Source organism: Petromyzon marinus, unplaced genomic scaffold, assembly GCF_048934315.1.
Source record: "Petromyzon marinus isolate PM22_M1 ecotype Great Lakes invasive population unplaced genomic scaffold, UKy_Petmar_22M1.pri1.0 PM_Scaffold_40, whole genome shotgun sequence".
Taxonomy (NCBI): domain Eukaryota; kingdom Metazoa; phylum Chordata; class Hyperoartia; order Petromyzontiformes; family Petromyzontidae; genus Petromyzon; species Petromyzon marinus.
In genome coordinates this window covers 210269-230000 of record NW_027423391.1, presented here as the reverse complement: position 1 = coordinate 230000, position 19732 = coordinate 210269, and the positions used below count along the sequence as shown (strand labels likewise).

The 19732-nt window shown below is 50.2% G+C and overlaps 1 protein-coding gene across 5 annotated transcripts in view; it reads left to right on the top strand.

The window, feature by feature from the left end:
- LOC116938062 (heat shock protein 75 kDa, mitochondrial) overlaps window positions 1-19732 on the top strand; it is a 72961-nt gene that overhangs the window by 23219 nt on the left and 30010 nt on the right. For all 5 annotated transcript variants that reach the window (XM_076064361.1, XM_076064362.1, XM_076064364.1 and 2 more), the window contains exons 10-13: window positions 3094-3214; window positions 5290-5359; window positions 11103-11250; window positions 18711-18992. In XM_076064361.1, the coding sequence (XP_075920476.1) occupies window positions 3094-3214; window positions 5290-5359; window positions 11103-11250; window positions 18711-18992 (621 nt within the window). The remainder of the gene's footprint in view (window positions 1-3093; window positions 3215-5289; window positions 5360-11102; window positions 11251-18710; window positions 18993-19732) is intronic.

Sequence of the window (19732 nt, the reverse complement as noted above, 5' to 3'; positions counted from 1 at the left end):
TCTTATACACTCCTGTCACTGTGAGTTACACACACATACACACATACACACACACATACATAGTGTACACATACACATAGTGTATTATACACTCCTGTCACTGTGAGTTACACACACATACACACATACATACACACACAGAGTGTACACACACATACACACATACATACACACACATAGTGTACACATACACATACAGTGTACACACACACACATAGTGTCTTATACACTCCTGTCACTGTGAGTTACACACACACATACATACACACACATACACATATATACACACATAGTGTCTTATACACTCCTGTCACTGTGAGTTACACACACACATACACATACATACACATACACACACATACACATACATACACACATAGTGTCTTATACACTCCTGTCACTGTGAGTTACACACACACATACACATACATACACACACATACACATACATACACACATAGTGTCTTATACACTCCTGTCACTGTGAGTTACACACACACACATACACATACATACACATACACACACATACACATACATACACACATAGTGTCTTATACACTCCTGTCACTGTGAGTTACACACACACATACACATACATACACACACATACACATATATACACACATAGTGTCTTATACACTCCTGTCACTGTGAGTTACACACACACATACACATACATACACACACATACACATACATACACACATAGTGTCTTATACACTCCTGTCACTGTGAGTTACACACACACATACACACACACATACACACACACACATAGTGTCTTATACACTCCTGTCACTGTGAGTTACACACACACACATACACATACATACACACACATAGTGTACACATACACATACAGTGTACACACACACACATAGTGTCTTATACACTCCTGTCGCTGTGAGTTACACACACACATACACACATACATACACACACATAGTGTACACATACACATACATACACACACATATAGTGTCTTATACACTCCTGTCACTGTGAGTTACACACACATACACACATACATACACACACATAGTGTACACATACATACACACACATACACACACATAGTGTACACATACATACACACACATACACACACATAGTGTACACATACATACACACACATACACACACATAGTGTACACATACATACACACACACATAGTGTCTTATACACTCCTGTCACTGTGAGTTACACACACATAGTGTACACACATACATATACAGTGTACACACACGGTATACACATACACATAGTGTCTTATACACTCCTGTCACTGTGAGTTACACACACATACACACATACACACACACAGACATAGTGTACACATACACATAGTGTATTATACACTCCTGTCACTGTGAGTTACACACACATAGTACACACATACACACATACATACACACACATATACATACACATACAGTGTACATACACACACATACACACACATAGTGTCTTATACACTCCTGTCACTGTGAGTTACACACACATTCACATACACACATACACACACACACATACACACACACACACATAGTGTCTTATACACTCCTGTCACTGTGAGTTACACACACACACAGTGTACACACACAGTGTAAACACTCCTGTTACTGTGAGTTACACACACACACATAGTGTACACATACATACATACACACAGTGATACACACACAGACACACAGTGTACACATACAGTGTACACACACACACATAGTGTCTTATACACTCCTGTCACTGTGAGTTACACACACACACATATACAGTGTAGACACACATACACATACATACACACAGTGTACACACACACACAGTGTATACACTCTTGTCACTGTGAGTTACACACACACATAGTGTACACATACAGTGTACACACACACATACAGTGCACATACACACACACATACACACACATAGTGTCTTATACACTCCTGTCACTGTGAGTTACACACACACACACATGGTGTACACACACATACACACACATAGTGTACACATACACACACATACAGTGTACACATACAGTGTATACACACACATACAGTGTACATACACATACACACACATAGTGTCTTATACACTCCTGTCACTGTGACTTACACACACATACACACACATACATACACACATATACATACACACACATAGTGTACACACACACATACACACAGTGTATACACTCCTGTCACTGTGAGTTACACACACATACACAGTGTACACACACACAGTGTATACACTCCTCTTACTGTTAGTTACACACACATATACAGTGTACATACACTCCTCTTACTGTGAGTTACACACACACAGTGTACACACATACACACAGTGTATACACACAGCGTCACACACACACAGTGCACACACATACACACACACAGTGACACACACACAGTGTATGCACTCCTCTTACTGTGAGTTACACACACACATAGAGTGTACATACACTCCTGTTACTGTGAGTTACACACACACAGACACACACACATACACACACAGTGTACACATACACACATACAGTGTACACACACACATACAGTGTACATACAGTGCACACACATTGCACACACATACACACAGTGTACACACACAGACGCACACACAGACACACAGAGACACACATACACACATAGACACATATACACACACAGACACACACACAGACACACACAGAGAGAAACAGAGAGAGACACAGATAGAGACACAGAGACAGAGAGAGACACACAGAGAGACACACAGAGAGACCCACAGAGAGACCCACAGAGAGACACACAGAGAGACACACAGAGAGACACACAGAGAGAGACACAGACACACAGAAACACAGAGAGAGACACAGAGAGAGACACAGAGAGAGACACACAGAGACACAGAGAGAGAGACACACAGAGACACAGAGAGACACAGAGACACACACAGAGACACAGAGACACACAGAGAGAGACTGGTTGTTGTGGTGGTTGTGGTGATTGTTGTGGTTGTTGTGATTACTGTGTTTGTAGTTGTTGTGGTGGTGGTTGTTGTTGTTGTTGTGACTGTTGTCATTGTTGTCATTGTGGTTGTTGTTGTTGTTGTTGTAGCGTCCGTCCATATTTGGCGGAGACTCTGACAAGGAGGGAGCTGTGAGCCTCTATTCACACAGAGTTCTCATCCATCGCTCCTCCAGCGCAGTCTTACCACGCTGGTTACGCTTCCTACACGGTGAGACACTCACACAGACACACAGACACTCACACAGTGACACACACAGACACACACACAGATACACACAGACACACACACACACAGACACACACAGACACAGACACACAGACAGACACACACACAGATACACACACAGACACACACAGTGACACACACAGACACACATACAGACACACACACACACACACACAGACACACACACACAGACACACACACAGACACTCACACAGACACACACACAGACACTCACTCACACAGACACTCACACAGTGACACACACAGACACTCACACACACAGACACTCACACAGTGACACACACAGACACACACACAGATACACACAGACACACACACACACACAGACACACACAGACACACACACAGACACACACAGACACTCACACAGACACTCACACAGACACTCAGATACACACACAGACACTCACACAGACACACACACACAGACACACACACAGACACACACACAGACACACACAGACACACAGACACTCACACACAGACACTCACACACAGACACTCACACACACAGACACTCACACACACAGACACTCACACAGACACTCACACAGACACACACAGACACACATACAGACACTCACACACAGACACTCACACAGACACACACACACAGACACACAGACACTCACACAGTGACACACACACAGACACACAGACACTCACACAGACACACACACAGACACACACACAGACACACACACAGACACTCACACAGACACAGACACACACAGACACTCACACAGATACACACACAGACACTCACACAGTGACACACACAGACACACACAGACACTCACACAGACACTCACACAGACACTCACACAGACACACACACAGACACAGACACACACACAGACACTCACTCACACAGACACTCACACAGTGACACACACAGACACTCACACACACAGACACACACAGACACACACACAGACACACACAGACACACACACAGACACACACACAGACACACACAGACACACACACAGACACACACAGACACACACACAGACACACACAGACACACACACAGACACACACAGACACACACACAGACACTCACACAGATACACACAGTGACACACACAGACACTCACACAGACACTCACACACACAGACACACACACAGACACTCACACAGACACTCACACACACAGACACACACACACACAGACACTCACACAGACACACACAGACACTCACACAGACACACATACACACAGACACTCACACAGATACCCACAGTGACACACACAGATACACACAGACACACAGACACTCACACAGACACTCACACAGACACTCACACAGACACACGCACAGACACACACACTCACACAGACACACACACAGACAGACACTCACACAGACACACACTCACACAGACACTCACACAGACAGACACTCACACAGATACATACAGACACACACACGCACAGATACACACAGTGACACACACAGTGACACTCACACAGACACACACACATAGACACTCACACAGACACACACACAGATACACACAGTGACACACACAGACACACAGACACACACACACAGACACACACAGACACACACACACAGACACACACACACAGACACACAGACACACACACAGACACACACACAGACACACAGACACACACACAGATACACACAGTGACACACACAGACACACACACACAGACACACACAGACACACACACACAGACACACACACACAGACACACACACACAGACATACACAGACACACACACAGACACACACACACAGACACACACAGACACACACACACAGACACACACACACAGACACACAGACGCACAGAGAGAGAGACGCAGAGAGAGACACAGAGACAGAGAGACACACACAGAGAGACACACAGAGAGACACACAGGGAGACACAGAGAGAGAGACAGAGAGACACAGGGAGAGACACACAGAGAGACACACAGAGAGAGACAGAGAGAGAGACAGAGAGAGACACAGGATTAGTGGAGTGTGACGACGTTCCGCTACCCCCCCCCTCTCGCAGGAGTGGTGGAGAGCGATGACATTCCACTCAACCTCAGCAGGGAACTTCTCCAGGAGAGTTCTCTCGTGAGGTCAGGAGACTCTCTATTATCTCTCTCTTATCTCTCTCTTATCTCTCTCTTATCTCTCTCTTATCTCTCTCTTATCTCTCTCTTATCTCTCTCTTATCTCTCTCTTATCTCTCTTATCTCTCTCTTATCTCTCTCGTATCTCTCTCTTATCTCTCTCGTATCTCTCTCTTATCTCTCTTTTATCTCTCTCTCTTATATCTCTCTCTTGTCTCTCTCTTATCTCTCTTGTCTCTCTCTTGTCTCTCTCTTATCTCTCTCTAATCTCTCTCTTGTCTCTCTCTTATCTCTCTCTTATCTCTCTCTTATCTCTCTCTTATCTCTCTCTTATCTCTCTCTTGTCTCTCTCTTATCTCTCTCTTATCTCTCTTTTGTCTCTCTCTTGTCTCTCTCTCTTGTCTCTCTCTCTTGTCTCTCTCTTGTCTCTCTCTTATCTCTCTCAGCTCTATCTATCTGTGTGTCTCTGTGTGTGTGTCTCTGTGTGTGTGTCTCTGTGTGTGTCTCTGTATGTGTCTCTGTGTGTGTGTCTCTCTCTCTCTGTGTGTCTCTCTCTGCGTGTGTCTCTCTCTGTGTGTCTCTCTGTGTGTCTCTGTGTGTGTGTCTCTGTGTGTGTGTCTGTGTCTGTGTGTCTGTGTGGTCTGGCAAAACAACCCCCTACCTCCTCGCGGTGCCGGACGGGCAACTCTGTCGTGGACAGTGCTGTGGGGGGAGGGCCAATTCAGATTGGCTCCTCCCCTCATGGCGTCTGTGACCACCACAGGGGCTAAACGGGGGCTCTGGACGGGTGCTAGGGGCTGGTAACCCCTCCACCTTTAATAAATTACCACTAAACCACGAATTAAATATGTAACTAGTAAGCTTGTGCCGGAGGCCCCGGGGGGACAGGCGTCTATGACGTCTCCTGGTCAAACCCCAATTGGCGGAGCCAGGAGATTGAATCTCTACCCTCGGGGCTCTTCCAGAAACAACGAAAAGCCACTTCGTGTGGCCACGTGGAATGTTCGAATGCTCACTGCGGAGGAGAGGCTGCCACTCCTCTGTCGGGAGCTGGACCGGTACCGCCTGGATCTCTGTGGCATTCAGGAGGTCCGGTGGACCGGTTCTGGCTCCTGCCACCATGAGGGGTGGACAGTCCTCTACTCGGGGCAGCAGACTGCCAAACAACAGGGTGTGGCTCTTATTTTGAACAAAAGAAGGAAGGGGGTGTGGGAGCGTGCCAGTGAGGCGTGGGAAGCTGTAAGCCCCAGGCTACTTTGGGCTCGCCTTCCCATCAACCGGAGGCGAGGAATGGTGGTCGTGGTTACTTATGCCCCTACCGAAGATGAACATCCGTGGAGGGATGCAGGCAAAGCCGATGAGTCAGATGCCTTCTATGACCTCCTGTCACAGGTACTGGCTAAAGTGGCCCCTCGGGATAGAGTCATCATGTTGGGTGACTTCATGATGCTGGCACCTGGTCTGGAGTGATTGGATGGCATGGGCCAGATCAGCTCAATAACAACGGTAGGAGGCTGCTAAATTTTTGTGCAGCCCATGGGCTTGTAATTACCAACACGCTGTTCCGGCATCAGCGCATCCACACAACATCATGGATGCATGCCGGGTCCAAGCAAGAACATCTGCTGGACTACGTAGTGACTGACCAGCGGATGCGAGCCCATTATCCTTGACACCAGGACCTACCGTGGAGCTGATCTGCCCTTTGACCATCGACTAGTCATCTGTAAGATGCGCCTGCCATTCTTCCACTCCGGTGGTGGGTGTACACCCAGGACCCCATTCCAACCTAAAGTGGTCTGGTATCAGTTATCTGATGAAAGTTGCAAGCGAGAATTTCATCATCGCTTGCGGCTGGGGTTGGCATCGTCCCCCACTCCTGATGTCGAGGGTAAATGGGCGAGGTTTAGGACTGTCACTCATGCAGCTGCAATAGCTGCTTTGGGTACGTGGTCCAGACCTCCCCAGAGACCCTGGCTGACGGAGGAGGTGTTCAGGATGGTTGAGAAAAAGCGACAGGCCCACTGTCATCGGCTACAGAATCCCACGTCAGAGAATGAGGAGGCTTACCGCAGCCTTCGCTCGGACGTTCGGAGAGCCGTGAGGCGCTGCAAGGATGGGTGGTGGTCGCGGGTTGCTGAGGAGATGGAGTCTGCCTCAGTGGCCCGTGATCACAAATCTCTATTTAACTCCATCAAAAAAGTAACCTGCAGCACCACACCTATTACCATCATTAGGGGAAAAAACGGTGATCCAATCTCCGACCCCCAGGAACAGGTTTGCAGATTTGCTGAGCATTTCTGTGAGGTCCTGGAGGAGGGAAAATCCCTCAGCCAGGAAAACATCGTGGCACAAAGTGAGGATGACCCTGCTGAGGCTGCGGTGCCTCAAATATTGGAAGAAGTCGCCCCCTGTGAGTGGCTGGCTGAAGTGCCATCTGTTGAGGAAGTACTGAAGGCGATCCGGAGTCTGAGACCAGGAAAGGCAGCGGGCAGAGATGATCTCCCAAGCGAAATGTTGAGGGAGGGTGGTGTTTGTGCACAGACTGCCCTATATGACATCATAACAACAGTCTGGACCACTGGATGGGTTCCGCAGGATTGGAAGGATGCCCTGGTGGTCCCCCTCTTTAAGAAGGGGGACCGCACAGACTGTAACAACTACAGGGGCATCTCACTTCTCAGTGTGCCAGGAAAGAGCCTGGCAAGGATTATTCAACATCACCTTGCCATGCACGCTGAGGAGAGGCTTGCGGAGCCCCAATGCGGTTTCAGGAAAGGGCGGTCCTACACAGATGCCATATTTTCTGTCCGTCTGCTACAGCAGAGGTGTAGGGAATTCCAGCAAGACCTACATCTCTGCTTTATTGACCTGGTCAAGGCCTTTGATACCATCAGTAGGCCTGGGCTCTGGGTTGTTCTTCGTGCTTTTGGAGTACCTGACCCTCTGCTCACGATCATTAAGGACCTTCATGATGGTGAACGGGCCCTGGTAAAATTACGTGGCTGGGAGTCAGAGCCATTCCCTGTACACCTTGGGGTGTGACAGGGATGTCCTCTGGCTCCCACATTATTTAACATCTATTTTGACCACGTAGTTCGTGAAGCCTTCAATAGCTGTACCAAGGGAATCTCCATATGGTACAGATATAATGGGAGGCTGATTGATGCCCGGGTGCGGTCAAGGGATGGCTCCCTATTGCTCAACCACATTATGTATGCCGATGATTTGGTAATAGCTGCTCATTCAGAGGAGGAGTTGGAGACGCTGCTGCTGAGACTGGAGCGTGCCACTAAGAGGTGGGGCCTTACCATCAGCCCCACCAAAACTAAGCACCTGCCTGGGTATTTTGTACCATCGGACACTCCACCCCCACAACTCCCAATCGGTGATGGGCCATTTGTGGAGAGAGTGGAGAGTTTCTCATACCTGGGCAGTGTGCTCATGACCGGCTCCGGTTTAACAGCAGAGGTCTCACTCGGAATCAGTTGAGCGGCATTATCTTTTCATCGGTTGCGTAACGCTGTGTGGAAGCTACCTGGTCTGTCGCTCCGCACTAAGCTTCAGGTCTTCTCGGCCACGGTCATTCCCTCCCTTCTCTACGCTTGCGAAACGTGGACCCCCCTAATGGAACATCTTCGCCGGTTAGAAACATTTAGGCTGGCCTGCCTACGATCCATCCTGGGTTTAACCAGACTGGATTGTGTGAGGAGCTCACAAATCCTTGAAAGATCTGGGCAAGGTCCCATCGGTGAGCTCCTCCGGCGGGCAAGGCTGCAATGGCTGGGTCATGTAGCCCGCATGCCCAGCCACCGCATGCCGAAACAGCTTTTGTTCGGCCGGATCAAGGAGGCTAAGCGGGCGCGGCACGGGCTAGAGAAGAGATGGAGTGATGTGGTACAGGAGGACGTGGAGCTGAGTGGACTTGCCGATGACTGGTACCAGCGGTGTCAAGATCGGCCTCTGTGGAGGAGGCTCGTGAAGGACGCTACTGGGCAGTTGGAGGTAGTCGCCCTCCAACAACAACGGAGGGCGGAGGAGCGACGCTCAGAACAACGAGCGGAGCGCCGGGTGGCTAAAGCACAGCAGGTTGGCACAGTAGGGGGCACAGGTGGTGCATCAGCCAGTCATCTCAGTCAGTCGACCCGTGGCACCTGGGTCTGCCCCGTGACCTCCTGCCAGCGGGCGTTCGACACTTCACGTGGCCTCAGGGTGCACATAGCCTGGCACAAGCGTCGTGGTGACGTCACCGCCACTTAGTGGCGAATGGCGGTTGTTGTTGTTGTGTGTCTGTGTGTGTGGTGTGTGTCTGTGTGTGTGTAACTGTGTGTGTGTCACTGTGTGTCTGTGTGTGTCTGTGTGTGTGTGTAACTGAGTGTGTGTCACTGTGTGTGTAACTGTGTGTGTGTCTGTGTGTCACTGTGTGTGTGTCTGGGTGTGTGTCACTGTGTGTGTGTGGGGAGCGGTAGTGTAGTAGCGGTTAGCGCTACGCTGCGCTATGAACCTGGTGACCCGGGTTCGATTCCCGCTCACGGCCAACACCAGTGACGATTATCTGAACCGGTCCCGGGCCTCCCCTAGGTCGACTCAGCCTCAAATGAGTACCTGGTGCGGTGTGTAAACATCGCCACTAGGGAGACAAAGGCGGTCGGGTGTGGTGCTGGCCACCCACCCCCTCGTGTACCGTTCCGGCCTTCATAGGTGCTCGCTAACAGCACTTGCCCCTACAGTCTGTTAAGGCTATATGGGGGATCTTTGTGTGTCTGTGTGTGTGTATCTGTGTGTGTGTGTCACTGTGTGTGTGTAACTGTGTGTGTGTGTGTAACTGTGTGTGTGTGTAACTGTGTGTGTGTACACTGTGTGTGTATCTGTGTGTAACTGTGTGTGTGTATCTTTGTTTTGTTGTGTAACTCTGTGTGTGTGTCACTGTGTGTGTGTGTGTGTAACTGTATCTGTGTGTGTGTCACTGTGTGTGTCTGTGTGTGTAACTGTGTGTGTGTGTGTCACTGTGTGTGTGTGTACACTGTGTGTGTGTCACTGTGTGTGTGTCACTGTGTGTCACTGTGTGTGTCACTGTGTGTGTGTGTCACTGTGTGTGTGTGTATCTGTGTGTGTCACTGTGTGTGTGTCACTGTGTGTCACTGTGTGTGTGTGTGTCACTGTGTGTGTGTGTGTCACTGTGTGTGTGTGTATCTGTGTGTGTGTCACTGTGTGTGTGTGTGTCACTGTGTGTGTGTACACTGTGTGTGTGTGTCACTGTATGTGTGTATCTGTGTGTGTCACTGTGTGTGTGTAACTGTGTGTGTGTGTGTGTAACTGTGTGTGTAACTGTGTGTGTAACTGTGTGTGTGTGTAACTGTATCTGTGTGTGTGTGTGTCACTGTGTGTGTGTATCTGTGTGTGTGTATCTGTGTGTGTGTATCTGTGTGTGTGTGTAACTGTGTGTGTGTCTGTGTGTGTGTGTAACTGTGTGTGTGTGTCTGTGTGTGTGTGTCACTGTGTATCTGTGTGTGTGTGTGTCACTGTGTGTGTGTGTGTGTGTATCTGTGTGTGTGTGTAACTGTGTGTGTGTGTAACTGTGTGTGTGTGTCACTGTGTGTGTGTGTGACTGTATCTGTGTGTGTGTCACTGTGTCTGTGTGTGTGTCACTGTGTGTGTGTGTGTCTGTGTGTGTAACTGTGTGTGTGTAACTGTGTGTGTGTGTGTCACTGTGTGTGTGTGTGTGTCACTGTGTGTGTGTGTACTACAGGAGAGTAGGTTCCGTGCTAGAGGTCCGCTACCTGCGTCACCTGGCTGAGCGGATGAAGCGAGACCCCCAGGCCTATGACGATTTCTTCGCTGAGTTTGGAGTCTTCCTTAGGGAGGGTCTCATCACGAGCACGGACTCACAAGTCAAGGTCGCTACCACCCACCACTACCACCCACCACTACCACCCACTACTAACACTCACCACTACCACCCACCCACTACTACCACTCATTACTACCACCCACTACTACCACCCACTACTACCACCCACTACTACCACTCACCACTACCACCCATTACTATCACTCACTACTATCACTCATTACTACCACTCACCACTACCACCCACTACTATCACTCACTACTATCACTCACTACTAACACTCATTACTACCACCCACTACTACCACCCACTACTACCACTCACCACTACCACCCACCACTACCACCCACTACTACCACCCACTACTACCACCCACTACTACCACTCACTACTAACACTCACCACTACCACCCACCCACTACTACCACTCATTACTACCACCCACTACTACCACCCACTACTACCACCCACTACTACCACTCACCACTACCACCCACTACTATCACTCACTACTATCACTCATTACTACCACTCACCACTACCACCCACTACTACCACCCACCACTACCACCCACTACTATCACTCACTACTAACACTCATTACTACCACCCACTACTACCACTCATTACTACCACCCACTACTATCACTCATTACTATCACTCATTACTAACACTCATTACTACCACCCACTACTACCACTCATTACTACCACCCACTGCTATCACTCATTACTATCACTCATTACTACCACCCACTACTACCACCCACTACTACCACTCATTACTACCACCCACTACTATCACTCATTACTACCACCCACTACTACCACCCACTACTACCACTCATTACTACCACTCATTACTACCACTCACTACTACCACCCACTACTCCCACTACTAACACTCATTACTACCACCCACTACTACCACCCAATACTACCACCCACTACTACCACCCACCACTACCACCCACTACTAACACTCATTACTACCACCCACTACTACCACTCATTACTACCACCCACTACTATCACTCATTACTACCACTCACTACTACCACCCACTACTACCACCCACTACTACCACCCACTACCATCACCCACCACTACCACCCACTACTACCACCCACTACTACCACCGACTACTACCACCCACCACTACCACCCACTACCACCCACTACTAACACCCACTACTACCACTCACCACTACCACCCACTACTAACACCCATTACTACCACTAACCAATACCACCCACTACTACCACCCACCACTACCACCCACTACTACCACCCACTACTATCAGTCACCACTACCACCCACTACTACCACCCACTACTACCACCCACTACTAACACTCACCAGTACCACCCACTACTACCACCCACTACTACCACTCATTACTACTACTCACTACTACCACCCACTACTACCACCCACCACTACCACTCACCACTACCACCCACTACTACCACCCACTACTACCACTCACTACTACCACTCACTACTACCACCCACTACTACCACCCACTACTACCACCCACTACTATCACTCACTACTACCACTCACCACTACCACCCACCCACTACTACCACTCACTACTACCACCCACTACTACCACCTACTACTACCACCCACTACTACCACCCACTACTACCACTCACTACTACCACCCACCACTACCACCCACTACTACCACCCACTACTACCACTCACCACTACCACCCACTACTACCACCCACTACTACCACTCACCACTACCACCCACTACTATCACTCACTACTATCACTCATTACTACCACTCACCACTACCACCCACTACTACCACCCACCACTACCACCCACTACTATCACTCACTACTAACACTCATTACTACCACCCACTACTACCACTCATTACTACCACCCACTACTATCACTCATTACTATCACTCATTACTAACACTCATTACTACCACCCACTACTACCACTCATTACTACCACCCACTACTATCACTCATTACTACCACCCACTACTACCACCCACTACTACCACTCATTACTACCACCCACTACTATCACTCATTACTACCACCCACTACTACCACCCACTACTACCACTCACCACTACCACTCATTACTACCACCCACTACTACCACCCACTACTACCACCCACTACTCCCACTACTAACACTCATTACTACCACCCACTACTACCACCCAATACTACCACCCACTACTACCACCCACCACTACCACCCACTACTAACACTCATTACTACCACCCACTACTACCACTCATTACTACCACCCACTACTATCACTCATTACTACCACTCACTACTACCACCCACTACTACCACCCACTACTACCACCCACTACTATCACCCACCACTACCACCCACTACTACCACCCACTACTACCACCCACCACTACCACCCACTACCACCCACTACTAACACCCACTACTACCACTCACCACTACCACCCACTACTAACACCCATTACTACCACTAACCAATACCACCCACTACTACCACCCACCACTACCACCCACTACTACCACCCACTACTATCAGTCACCACTACCACCCACTACTACCACCCACTACTACCACCCACTACTAACACTCACCACTACCACCCACTACTACCACCCACTACTACTACCACCCACTACTACCACCCACCACTACCACTCACCACTACCACCCACTACTACCACCCACTACTACCACTCACTACTACCACTCACTACTACCACCCACTACTACCACCCACTACTACCACCCACTACTATCACTCACTACTACCACTCACCACTACCACCCACCCACTACTACCACTCACTACTACCACCCACTACTACCACCCACTACTACCACCTACTACTACCACCCACTACTACCACCCACTACTACCACTCACTACTACCACCCACCACTACCACCCACTACTAACACCCACTACTACCACCCACTACTATCACTCACCACTACCACCCACTACTAACACCCACTACTACCACTCACCACTACCACCCACCCACTACTACCACTCACCACTACCACCCACCCACTACTACCACTCACTACTATCACTCACCACTACCACCCACTACTACCACCCACTACTAGCACTCACCACTACCACCCACTACTACCACCCACCACTACCACCCACCACTAACACCCACTACTATCACTCATTACTACCACCCACTACTTCCACTCAGTACTACCACCCACTACTACCACCCACTACTACCACCCACTACTATCACTCACCACTACCACTCACCACTACCACCCACTACTACCACTCACTACTAACACCCACTACTACCACCCACTACTACCACCCACTACTACCACCCACTACTACCACTCACCACTACCACTCACCACTACCACCCACTACCACCACTCACTACTAACACCCACTACTACCACCCACTACTACCACCCACTACTACCACCCACTACTATCACTCGCTACTACCACCCACCACTACCACCCACCACTACTACCACCCACTACTACCACTCACCACTACCACTCACCACTACCACCCACTACTACCACCCACTACTTCCACTCACCACTACCACCCACCACTACCACTCACTACTACCACCCACCACTACCACCCACCACTACCCCCACTACTACCACCCACTACTACCATCCACCACTACCACCCACCACTACCACCCACCACTACCACTCACTACTACCACCCACTACTACCACTCACTACTACCACCCACCACTACCACCCACTACTACCACCCACTACTACCACCCACTACTACCACTCACCACTACCACCCGCTACTACCACCCACTACTACCACCCACCACTACCACCCACTACTACCACTCACCACTACCACCCACTACTACCACTCACCACTACCACCCGCTACTACCACCCACTACTACCACCCACTACTACCACCCACTACTTCCACCCACCACTACCACCCACTACTACCACTTACCACTACCACCCACTACTACCACCCACTACTACCACCCACTACTACCACCCACTACTACCACCCACTACTACCACTCACTGCTACCACCCACTACTACCACCCACTACTACCACCCACCACTACCACCCACCACTACTACCACCCACTACTACCACCCACTACTACCACTCACTGCTACCACCCACTACTACCACCCACTACTACCACCCACTACTACCACCCACCACTACCACCCACCACTACTACCACTCACTACTATCACTCACTACTACCACCCACTACTACCACTCATTACTAACACTCACTACTACCACCCACTACTACCACCCACTACCACCCACTACTACCACTCACTACTACCACCCACTATTACCACCCACTACTACCACCCACTACTATCACTCACTACTAACACTCACCCACCACTACCACCCACTAATACCACCCACTACTACCACTCACCACTACCACCCACTACTACCACCCACTACTACCACTCACCACTACCACCCACTACTACCACTCACCACTACCACCCACCACTACCACCCACCACTACCACCCACTACTACCACCCACTACTACCACCCACCACTACCACCCACCACTACTACCACCCACTACTACCACCCACTACTACCACCCACTACTACCACCCACCACTAGCACTCACCACTACCACCCACCACTACCACCCACTACTATCACCCACTACTACCACCCACTACTACCACTCACTACTACCACTCACTACTATCACCCACCACTACCACTCACCACTACCACCCACCACTACCACCCACCACTACCACCCACTACTACCACTCACTACTACCACCCACTACTACCACTCAGTACTATCACCCACCACTACCACTCACTACTACCACCCACTACTACCACCCACTACTACCACCCACTACTACCACCCACTACTACCACCCACTACTACCACCCACCCACCACTACCCCCCAACCACCCACCACTACCACCCACCACTACCACCCACTACTACCACTCACCACTACCACCCACTACTACCACCCACCCATCACTACCACCCACCACTACCACCCACTACTACTACTACCAACCACCACTACCACTCACTACTACCACCCACTACTACCACCCACCACTACCACCCACTACTACCACCCACTCACCACTACCACCCACTACTACCACCGACCACTACCACCCACCACTACCACCCACCATTACTACCAACCACCACTACCACCCACCCACTGTTACTACTACTACTACCACCCACCACTACCATGCACCACTACCACCCACTACTACCACCCACTACTATCACTCACTACTAACACTCACCCACCACTACCACCCACTAATACCACCCACTACTACCACTCACCACTACCACCCACCACTACCACTCACCACTACCACTCACCCATCACTACCACTCACCACTACCACCCACTACTACCACCCACTAATACCACCCACTACTACCACTCACCACTACCACCCACCACTACCACTCACCACTACCACTCACCCATCACTACCACTCACCACTACCACCCACCACTACCACCCACCACTACTACCACCCACTACTACCACCCACTACTACCACCCACTACTACCACCCACCACTACCACCCACTACTACCACTCACCACTACCACCCACCACTACCACCCACTATTATCACCCACTACTACCACCCACTACTACCACTCACTACTACCACTCACTACTAACACTCACCCACCACTACCACCCACTACTACCACCCACTACTACCACTCACTACTACCACCCACTACTACCACTCATTACTACCACCCACTACTACCACCCACTACTACCACTCACTACTATCACTCACTACTACCACTCACTACTAACACTCACCCACCACTACCACCCACTACTACCACCCACTACTACCACTCACTACTACCACCCACTACTATCACTCATTACTACCACCCACTACTACCACCCACTACTACCACCCACTACTATCACTCACTACTAACACTCACCCACCACTACCACCCACTACTACCACCCACTACTACCACTCACCACTACCACCCACTACTACCACTCACCACTACCACTCACCCATCACTACCACTCACCACTACCACCCACTACTACCACCCACTACTACCACTCACCACTACCACCCACTACTACCACTCACCACTACCACCCACCACTACCACCCACCACTACCACCCACTACTACCACCCACTACTAACACCCACCACTACCACCCACCACTACTACCACCCACTACTACCACCCACTACTACCACCCACTACTACCACCCACCACTACCACCCACTACTACCACCCACTACTACCACCCACTACTACCACCCACCACTAACACCCACTACTACCACTCACCACTACCACCCACCACTACCACCCACTACTATCACCCACTACTACCACCCACCACTACCACTCACTACTATCACCCACCACTCACCACTACCACCCACTACTACCACTCACCACTACCACCCACCACTACCACCCACTACTACCACTCACTACTACCACCCACTACTACCACTCAGTACTATCACCCACCACTACCACTCACTACTACCACCCACTACTACCACCCACTACTACCACCCACCCACTACTACCACCCACTACTACCACCCACTACTACCACCCACTACTACCACCCACCCACCACTACCCCCCAACCACCCACCACTACCACCCACCACTACCACCCACTACTACCACTCACCACTACCACCCACTACTACCACCCACCCATCACTACCACCCACCACTACCACCCACTACTACTACTACCAACCACCACTACCACTCACTACTACCACCCACTACTACCACCCACCACTACCACCCACTACTACCACCCACTCACCACTACCACCCACTACTACCACCCACCCACCACTACCACCCACCACTACCACCCACTACTACCACCCACCACTACCACCCACCCACTGTTACTACTACACACTACTACCACCCACCCACTACTACCACCCACCCACCACTACCCCTGAACCACCCACCACTACCACCCACCACTACCACCCACCACTACCACCCACCACTGCTACCAACCACCACTACCACCCACCCACTGTTACTACTACTGCTACCACCCACCACTACCACCCACCACTACCACCCACTACTACCACCCACTCACCACTACCACCCACTACTACCACCCACCACTACCACCCACCACTACCACCCACCATTACTACCAACCACCACTACCACCCACCCACTGTTACTACTACACACTACTACCACCCACCACTACCACCCACCACTACCACCCACTACTACCACCCACTCACCACTACCACCCACTACTACCACCCACCACTACCACCCACCACTACCACCCACCCACGACTACCACCCACCCACTGTTACTACTACACACTACTACCACCCACCACTAACCCCCCCACCACCACCCCCCCACTAATTCCCCCCACCACCACCACAGGAACAGATTGGCGGTGTGCTCCGCTTCGAGTCGTCCGACCTGCCGGCTGGCACCCTCACCAGCCTGCCGGAGCTGCTCACCCGGTGGCGAGCAGCTCACCATGGGGGTGGTGGTGAGGGTGGTGGTGAGGGTGGTGGTGAGGTGGTGGGGGGAGAGGTGGGGGGAGAGGTGGGGGGAGAGGTGGGGGGAGAGGCCCACATTTATTACCTTTGTGCTCCCAGTCGGCAGCTGGCTGAGAGTTCTCCGTACTATGAAGCCCTACGGAGCAAGGCCAAGACAGAGGTACTGACTCTTATCTCTCTCTCTCTCTTAGCTCTCTCTCTTAGCTCTCTCTTAGCTCTCTTGTCTCTCTCTTATCTCTCTCTCTTATCTCTCTTTTAGCTCTCTCTTGTCTCTGTCTTGTCTCTCTCTTGTCTCTCTCTTATCTCTCTCTCTCTTAGCTCTCTCTCTTAGCTCTCTCTTTTAGCTCTCTCTTTTAGCTCTCTCTTTTAGCTCTCTCTTTTAGCTCTCTCTTGTCTCTCTCTTGTCTCTCTCTTGTCTCTCTCTTAGCTCTCCCTTAGCTCTCTCTTAGCTCTCTCTTTCTTAGCTCTCTCTTAGCTCTCTCTAGTGTCTCTCTTAGCTCTCTCTTAGCTCTCTCTTTTAGCGCTCTCTTAGCTCTCTCTTGTCTCTCTCTTTTAGCTCTCTCTTTTAGCTCTCTCTTAGCTCTCTCTTAGCTCTCTCTTGTCTCTGTCTTGTCTCTCTCTTAGCTCTCTCTTAGCTCTCTCTTTTAGCGCTCTCTTAGCTCTCTCTTAGCTCTCTCTTGTCTCTCTTTTGTCTCTCTCTCTTGTCTCTCTCTTGTCTCTCTGTCTTAGCTCTCTCTTAGCTCTCTCTTAGCTCTCTCTTAGCTCTCTCTTGTCTCTCTCTTGTCTCTCTGTTGTCTCTCTGTTGTCTCTCTGTTGTCTCTCTTGTCTCTCTCTTATCTCTCTCTTGTCTCTCTCTTATCTCTCTCTTGTCTCTCTCTTGTCTCTCTCTTGTCTCTCTCT